This window comes from Branchiostoma floridae, chromosome 3, assembly GCF_000003815.2.
Source record: "Branchiostoma floridae strain S238N-H82 chromosome 3, Bfl_VNyyK, whole genome shotgun sequence".
Taxonomy (NCBI): Eukaryota; Metazoa; Chordata; class Leptocardii; order Amphioxiformes; family Branchiostomatidae; genus Branchiostoma; species Branchiostoma floridae.
The window spans coordinates 5,431,939-5,441,302 of NC_049981.1; the positions used below are offsets into that span (position 1 = coordinate 5,431,939).

Below are 9,364 nucleotides of genomic sequence, written 5' to 3' on the forward strand. Positions count from 1 at the left end.
CCGGCCGTGACCTCTTTAACAAGCGCACGTAGCCAATCGTTAAGGTAGGACCAACTCGAAAATATAGGGTAGCCTTTAAAATGTAAAAAAAGAATTAGACATCTAGCATTGAGAAAGGGAGGGTTAACATTTCATCAAAAAACTAAATTACCACATTATGTTGAAGAATTGAATTGCATTCTAAGAAATAAGGATTGCTGAATGCGCAGTTTTACACCCAATGGACCTGTGACCCCTATTCTTTAAATGGAATGTCCCCGGCCGGTGTGCTCCAATACATGAACTTGCACATAACGTTCTCACTCGTCACTAGAACCCACTCGGGTTGGCTGTGACGTAAAACGCCGGCTACAAGATCCCCCTCCTCAACATTCTGATACGAAACAGCCGGTATATAGGCTGTGTGTGGACAGCATTGCAGCATTGAAGCCTGTGGTGTTAACGTTACATCTTCAACACATAGATTTCTTCCCACCATCGCCATGCGGATTACTCAAGCAGTGCTCGCGCTACCGAAGCTAACCCAGCGGTTCAAGAAGGGCCCCTACAAGCCTGACAGCTTCATGAAGTATGCACGGCTATCAGTGCTGAAGGATCCTTCGGTAAGATTTCTATATCTTCCTTAAGATTCTTGAAATGTTGTCACTATATTTAACAGGTAATTCATTGTGTAGCCGTATGTACGCGCTTGCGGTTTGCATTGATATATTGCAAGTTAAGCACGTCGTTTTTGCGGCATGTAACGTTGCATACGCCGGCCTATATATTGAAAGGTGGGGCGAGCAAAAATTTACGTGCACAACGTACAATCAGGATGAGTTGCGTTGAAGCTTTATCCTAACATCTACTTAAAGAATAATCAACCACACCTTACCAGATTTCGACAAACTACTCTAATCATTAGCCTCTACCAGGCTTCTTGGGGCGCTAAAACTAGTAATTGGCCAGAAAAACAACCAGCTAACTCTTCTGGCATGTTATCTGTATGTATGCTATGTTTTCTACTATTTTGCCAGTGACCTGTTGAGCCTGGTAGAGGCTATATAATTCTTCACACTAGCTTAAAAACAAAGCTATACATTGAATTGGATCCGCCAACCTGCAATTACGCTTTACGTTAAAGCGTCCCAGTTGCACATTACATGTGACTAACATGGCTGGTTACATGTAACGTTACCTACTGGAAAAGCATGTGTTTGTCCCAATTGATTCCGTGTTGAAAAATGTAATGTTTCACAGAATATTTTTGGTCTAAAAACATAACAATACTCTGAAGCATTGGTAGTGTAAATGAGTTGATCCTTCTGTAGGGTAAAGACATGATTTCACATAAAGCTTTGTCATTCTGTAAGAAAAATCTTTAGTAGTAACATTGCCACCCCTTTTCACCCCTTAACTTTCAATGGAACATCCCAAAAATTATGTTTTATTCCGTCTATCCGCCATATTGATGAACATTACGTCAATAGATCACCGTCAAGTGCGCGGCGACGTCATGCACGTCCTTATACGGTTTTGCGTACGTGACCGACGTGTGTTCCAACGACGTTTACGACGTTCCACGTAATTTCCATACACGTATCTCCGCATGCTCCATAAAACCACGGGCGCCGAGCCGGCTGTTAAATACCAATATCCCAATGGAACCCCCGAATAATAAACGACACATACTAGTAAATATAAAAATAAAAGGAAAACCCGTTTCTGAAATAACTTATATCATCTTCTTACCCAATAACAAATGGGAAGCTGTAAGACTGTGAAGGTATTAGAATTTTTTCTATATGGTGTAGAGGCCTCATGTATAAATACATTTTATCGCTCCTTTGCAAATTTCTGTAACATACATTTGCATAATTCCACCAGGTGCCATTATACCGCCACCTCAAAAAACGTTGTTATAGTGGCCTTCTCAAGATTGTCTTCAACACCTAAATATCTGAATTGTATTACATTTAGGATATTTAACATTCAGTGTTCAAGACAATCTTGAATCTTGTGAAGACCTCTATACTAACGTTTTTTAGGTGGCGGTATTATGGCACCTGGTGGAATTATGATAGTCGATGTTATAGTCTATTTATGTTTCGGGTGTGTTTTGTACAGTAATATTTGTGAATGGTCGACCATTGAAAGAATGCAACGTCAAGCTCAAACTCATATTAAGCCCAACTCCTAGGCCTATAGGAACAGTATAATATGCTGAGTCATTCGCGTGGATATCCAACAGAATGACTCAGCAAATTTACTGATAACCTATTGAGTAAGGCCTAGGGCAATGCCCGGTTGCGCAACGCAGGATTGTAACGTTCTAATTGTACCGGCTCATGACAAAAGGTATGCAGACCAATACACTACACTAGAACAGCGCACGTGCCGTGAGTCTTAATCACAAAACAAAAACTTATCTCATAGCAGATGTACAGTAACGCTTGATTTCTTGGCGAATTTTTTGTTAAACTAAAATGAGGTGAGAATGGTAATGTTATAGCGCCGCCCCCTCCCCCTTTCTCTCTGGTTGTCCGCATATTTCTTTCTCCAACCTACCACTAAGAAAGACACGTTCAGACGTATGAAAAGCCGCAATATACCCACAAAACAACATACATCATGCAACTGATACACGAAGGTCTGCATGGGGGATCGCGACAACGCTTATCGCGAAGAACCCCCTACGTATAACGCTAAAATCAAGGAATGTACAATTACGAAAAATGTGGTCGCTAAGAATTCTGTGAATAAAACGGCTTACCGGGAAATTCGGGGATTGAAAACAGGATACATACACCATACGGAAAAGAAACATGCATACCCTCATACATCTGCTTGGTGATGAGTGAAAGGTAGCAAAGAGCAGGGTTCAATCGAGGGCATTCATTATTGACGCGCGTTTTAGAAAAGCGTCCCCCGAAATAGGCCAACTATGGTCTTGAAATTTATCTTTAGCATCGATCTCATCTTAATGAAATTGTGAGTGAACTTCCGACCGACATCAGTTAGCCTGTACCCAGTACGAGATAACGGCATTCTTGTCACAGTCGATAATGGACGAATTAAAGAATGAATGAATGAATGCACGATTGAACGACTGAATGCACAAATGAATGAAGAAAAGAATAAATGAATGAATGAATGACGATTTTTATTTTACAATTTAACTGACCCAGCTAATTACAGGTCACAACAAAGACAAACCACATAAAAGACGAGTCAGACTAATTTTTTTTCAGTTTTGACATAGCCTTACTGATTATGCCATAGACTTATGAAATGGACTGTGTGATATACTGGTATTACATATCGCATCATGATATTTTAGACTATATTCAATATTTGTTTCAGCCTCCTAGGATATACATATACAGTGTATATGTTATGCGTGGATCACCGTTCACAATAGCTGCTCATGACCCACGTGTATTAAGGTCGCAAAATAGGTCGTCGCAGTTCTTGAAAAGCCATAGAAATTTTTCTGTGCACGTCAGCGAGTCGGAAACTGTGGTGAATAGTAGAGGGATACGTAAGTTTTGAGGCTGTATGAGTTGGGTTACGATGTTTGTTTGGCTGGGTAGAATTTCGCGCACGAATCCCGTTCCCGCTACTTCCGTGTGTCGGCTGCAGTATGGTGACCTCCGCTGGGGATCATTTCAAAGTGTTCTTTCTGGGAAAACGAGCAGGCAAACTTCATCTCATTTTCACATATGTTGTAGATTCTACCCTCAACTCCAACATATCGAATTCTTGTTAATTACTTTTGCACCCTGATATATTTTTTAGTCGTCGAACCACCTCACTTTAGGGTCCTTAACCATGTAAATCCCCATAGGCGAAAAACTGTGTTCTGCTACCTTAATATTGTATGTCTTGTTACAATTTCAATGAGATTAAATAATCAATGCAAACGGTATTCTAGCCGAGCAATTTGACATCGCAGTGACGTCTTAACGTTGTGATAACACCTGCTATATCCAGACTGATCTCGGTGGACCTTGTGACTTTGACTCGCCCTTGCAGTTGTAGAATAACGCAGAGATCCCATAAGCCTTTAAAATGATTACTATTTAACATGACTGGAATATCGTCTCAAGGACGTTTAGGTGAGCCTTTTAGCGTCTGAAAGACACAAAAAGCGCACAGCAGGGAGTTGGCTTTCTGGGTATTTGCCTTCCCCAACGAAACAACTATTCAAACAGATATCGAATCAAAAAGCATAGTAAATTAGGCGGCGGTTAGCCGAAATGAGCTAAATCGTATTGCTTATCCAATGTTTGAGTGATTTGTGACACAAAATATGAGACAAATTAGAAAAAAAACATAATGAAATCAACAAGATATTGCCATCATCATTGCAATAACATGACTTTATTCATTATTGTTGCAATAGCATGACTTTTTTTACAAGAATATGTATAATATAAGTATGTACAATATAAGTAAGTAAGTATATCTATACCGTAAATACATGAATATTTATAGCGGATATCTATATCGACATCTACATTCATACAATGTATATCTATAACGTCATATATTGATACATATATTTTATATTTATATACGTATACATCTATATATCTATATCATTCTATCGCTCAATTATTAAAATAGATATATATACTGATGTAGGTAAACTTCGTTTCTTTGCGTGTAGTTGCGATCATTATAACATTTTTTTTTTCGTGTACCTGTGCGTTTGTTCCCGCCGTTTCTAGGTGTGGCCCCTAGTGACCATAGTTTCCGGTGTGGGTATGTTGGCGCTAGCTGCAATGGGTTGGACGGCCTACAGTAAGGTTGATGTAGTGTAAGTATGGTCAGGTCTTTACCGTGCGTTCATCAATTTGTTGTTATCGTCCGTTTCCGAAAAAAAAAAACTTCAAATCATACTGCAAATCATACAAAGCACAAAAATTAAATATATTTGTCGTAAATTGCAAAAAGAAAAATCGGGAAACCAAGTTGAATACTAATCTCCTTTAATACCAAAACCAATTCTGTTGTCAATGAAAAAGATGTAAAAGAACAAAATTAAACGAGGATGTCATCCATATAATCAAATCAATATTGGCTTTCGTCAATGAAGATTAGACATCAAGGTAATAAGATACGCTAAAACAGTTAATTGTAAGCTATTTGGTCAATTAGTTAGCTGGTTAGTTAAGCAAAGTATACACCTCTTGATAGGACGTTTGGTAGTGAGTTAGTTTGTGAGTTAGTAAAATACTGCTTAAATACATGCATTTTTCCACACCCATAATGCCAAATTCTTACTCTGTTATTTCTGATTTTCACAGTTTTGACAAAAGTCACGAACCGGCGTTGAACGAGGTGCCTTTGGACAGACCAACGCAAAAGGTATATGAAGAGTTGTCCTTTATTTCAGCATACATCCTTTATTTGACTAACTCCTTGTTGTTATAAACATTAAAACACATTCACGGATTGCATTATCTACAGAAGAAAACCGATAATTATGTCAAAAAATTAAGTGAATGGAAGTGTCATCTTTTCCCAGTTGCTTACAATAAACCAGACGTACAAGGACATCCCGGAGGTTCACGTCATGGAAGAAATCGAGAAGGACGAGCACTGAAAAGTCCCTGCCATGTTGCACATAATCGCTAGGTGGCGCCCGTGAGTGGTGAAGCTGCGTCGCGCATCGTGATCAGTATGCTAAAGCGGCCATGGGTGTTTTCAAATATCTACAGTGTATGCAACACTTATCGCTTAAAATTTGGAAAGACACTGAGGACTGAAAACAACATTAAAACAAAAAATAACAATATACGAACATTTGATAGACATACGTCGTAACAGAAGTATGAACATGTCCTTTCAATTGACAGAGTCAAATTTACGTCATTTACATAGTCAACTACAAATGTGAAATGTGCAACATAAAATCTATGGCACTTTTGTACATTGCAAATGTCTTTCCAATCTAAGAGTGATTCCAGTGTTTCATCATTAAGTATTCCACTCAGAGAGCAACTACATGATGCACAGCAGAACTTTGATATTTTTATTAGAGTTAGAAGGACCAAAACTTAGAGGGACATTCTACTCCAGAAGGCAGTGTTACTCGGCGACAGATACTGATATTTGGAATTAATAAATGTATTCTATTTCACATATAAATATAGGATATAAAGTTATTACTACTCAAAAAGGTATATCCAGTCTTCTACAAAACTCCTCAAGTACTTTCTGATGAAATTAATCTATCTCACAATTCTCAGTCTATGGCTTGACAACGCCTGACTCAATTTAGGTTACAAAACTAAAAAAAAATCATGTTATGTTGTCTTCGATATCTTACGCGCAATGTGCCCTCTTTGTATGATTATCACTCCTCATATATTGCGAAAATACGTACGATAAAGGAGGTGCATTGGGTTTAGCGAGTAAGAGTGTCATATTGTTTTACAAACACACATCGCGTAATTCACCACAAGTCAAGTGAAATCCAAAAAAGGGCGGCTGAAATTAATGCATTCATTGATACATGACCTATCATAAAAAATAACAGCCCCTTCTGGAGTGGAATGCCTTTGGGTCCTACGGATCCATGGATCCGAGTCATCTATCTGCCAACGAAATGTTCCATTTGTAAGATACTGACTCCTGTCCAAGTTGAGCTATTGTACAAGACCATAGACCATGTTTGTCTCCGAACTGAAGTTGAAGAGAGGCATAATCAGTTGGACCAAGAAAGGAACTAAAACATAGGAGTAAAAATTAAGTGCTGTTAGTGATTTGAGGGTTTATAAAAGGAATAAAGGGATAGGACATACGGAAGAAACAGGGATGCCAATCTGGACACAAATCCAGCTCAAGATATAAGATTATAAACTATATAGCTATATCTGGGGAGAAGCAAACCGTCAGTATTGGTAGAAGGTAGGAATGGCACGTTTTTGGTGAGTGAAAAGTGAGATTTTTTTGGCATGTACTGATAACAAGAGAACTGTGTGGATATGGTGTAGAGTATCTAGTTTGGACATATTTATCTATACAATAATGAGTCGTGACTTAAGAGTGAATGTTTATTTTCGTATCATGGAAGATATATCGTTATCTGGATTTGTTTGTGCACAATTACACTTGAGCTCGGCAGATACGTAACTAAAAAGTAAATTTATAGTTCAGTGTACATAGTTATGTCAATGATAAGTGATAATCTGTAGTACATGTAATATAATTTGCCGTATGATTGAATATTCTATTGATTCAAGTATTGCAGAGCAATCTTGTATGTTTGAGACTGGAGAAAAAAATCCCAAACGATACGTGCGTCCATGTCTTGATATTACGATGAAACAGAACATGACTTACACAATTATTTATTGCAAAGACTTCAGCGTTATATTTGGTCAATTAGCTAAAATGCACAACTAAATAGCTTGTTCCCAGACATAACTAAATAAATTACAAACTACGCACACCTAAATAGCTCATACCTCAAGAACGTCTGCTAGCCAAACAAAAAGGAAACGTCACAAAATTGAATTCCCGTCATAAACACCTGACACAGACGTTTACTTAATAAAATCCCTATCCTACCTTTTAATATTGGTAAGTATATTGACAAGATATGGTGACGGCATACTCAAGTCGATATCATTTGCATGCCGTCATAAACACTAGTACTACATGAGTACGTATTACAAAAATAAAATATAAAACAGAATAGGAAATTTACAAACATTAGAAAAAGGATATAAAATGAGGTTTCGAGTCCCCGAAGACTGATAGGTTGGCAGTGATAGATTAGTTGTTTGAAATATGTCAAAATGTTTGAACACAAAAACAATTTTGACAATTTTTGGGTATAGATATGGAAGAAGAACCTCTTCAAAGAAAATATTAAAGTGTCATCAGACGGATTATCTTTGCCTGTAACAAAACCTACTTGTCTTTTCAAATTGCCAAAGACTCATTAGGACTTTAAATGGTATCTCTGTTATATGCGTTGTCACCTTGCCTCTTTCCCCATGACCTCAATGAAAAGCGGCCTGCAGGCCGATTTGAGCTTTCATGAATAAACAAAGGTTAAAACAAACAAACAAACAAAACTGTACTCTCGAACTACCAATTTATCTACGACGGGGTACGAGAGACTGGTATTGGCGCATGTTGCTGTGCTGTTTAGAATCCTTCACGTTGACGTACGGTGGGTTAGACGTGTTAATGTAGGTGTGACGCGGAGGTGGATGATACGGGGCAGTGTTGACGTACGGGGCAGTGTTGACGTACGGGGCAGTGTTGACGTTGGAGGCAGTGTTGACGTACGCAGGCCCGTTTGCTGGCCGTCGCAAACGGCGGTCATGGTCCATCTGAAGCAGGTATCTTCTCCTTCGTTCCTGTGAACACGAACCAAATAAAAAAAAAGGATCTTTGACACAACCTTTGCTTTATTTCCACTGACGTTTCGGTGACCGTCTGTCACCTTCCTCGTGGTTATTCTGACTGGTTTACTCCATCTGTAAGCAGCGACAGCTATACTGCAGTACAATGTGTAAAAAAAACAAGTACAAACTGCCCTGAGTAAGGTGGCAGACGGTCACTAAAATGTCGGTAGAATAGAGCCCTTTGTGTTAGCCATAGGCTAGTTGGGCAGCCCTGTCTGTGCGTTCTGAACAGCCAAACCAATAAAGAAATACAGCAACAGTTGTGAAAAATGGGTTTATTTATTCCAGACAAAATTAACACGCTAAGAAAGCCATCTTAACCAGAATTACTGAATTGTTTTATATAAGTGAATAGCGATTGATAATAAAATTTATTACAAATTCTTGCCCGTGGGCTAATTGCAGGTAACATAAAAGATTCAAACAGTGTAAAAACAATATCACAAGTGCTAATCAAGTCTAAAGCTAATAAAAGCTAACTCTAGATCCCGGGTTCGACTCCTTTTTCGAATACAGTGGAAGACGAAAGATACCACCTTTTCTATTATGTGTGAGTTTTGTGATGTTAGAGGGAGAACTGTTTTCTTGGGCTAGGGTCTGCCAAACAAGGCAGGCCAATAGAAACATCCTCCAATCCGACATCTATTTGTAGACTACTGGTAAATTCTCATCGCGACGCTTATCTTCATGTAGTATTTATGTTGGATTATGTTTTGTTTCGAGTTCAGGGCACAGTCATTTTCCTACATTACAGACGTGTATAACATAGCACAAAGCCAGAACAAATACAAAAAGTACAAAAATAAGAGAATCCATCAAAGCAGATTTTATAAACCTTACCCATTCTGTTTCGATCATATTATCCACCCGACGCTGTATTTTAGAAACGGTTTCTGGTGACGGTTTAGTTTTCTGAAATGAACCGGATAGATAAAAAATGTAAAGCCGCATGATAA

General features: G+C 38.5%; 1 protein-coding gene across 1 annotated transcript; it reads left to right on the forward strand.

Annotated features, from left to right (window-relative positions):
* The first annotated feature begins 284 nt into the window (after positions 1-284).
* Positions 285-5,805, forward strand: LOC118410892. The gene is made up of 4 exons (XM_035812777.1): positions 285-602; positions 4,713-4,801; positions 5,292-5,352; positions 5,513-5,805. Exons 1-4 carry the CDS (start codon positions 483-485, stop codon positions 5,588-5,590), a joined length of 348 nt encoding a protein of 115 aa, XP_035668670.1. The 5' UTR covers positions 285-482; the 3' UTR covers positions 5,591-5,805.
* The last annotated feature ends 3,559 nt before the right edge of the window (positions 5,806-9,364 follow it).

Excerpts from the sequence above, each read along its gene's own strand:
- LOC118410892 (XM_035812777.1), top strand. The coding sequence starts at position 483 with ATGCGGATTACTCAAGCAGTGCTCGCGCTACCGAAGCTAACCCAGCGG. Across the intron at positions 4,802-5,291 it reads TACAGTAAGGTTGATGTAGT|TTTTGACAAAAGTCACGAAC; the intron begins GTAAGTATGGTC and ends TGATTTTCACAG. Across the intron at positions 5,353-5,512 it reads TGGACAGACCAACGCAAAAG|TTGCTTACAATAAACCAGAC; the intron begins GTATATGAAGAG and ends ATCTTTTCCCAG.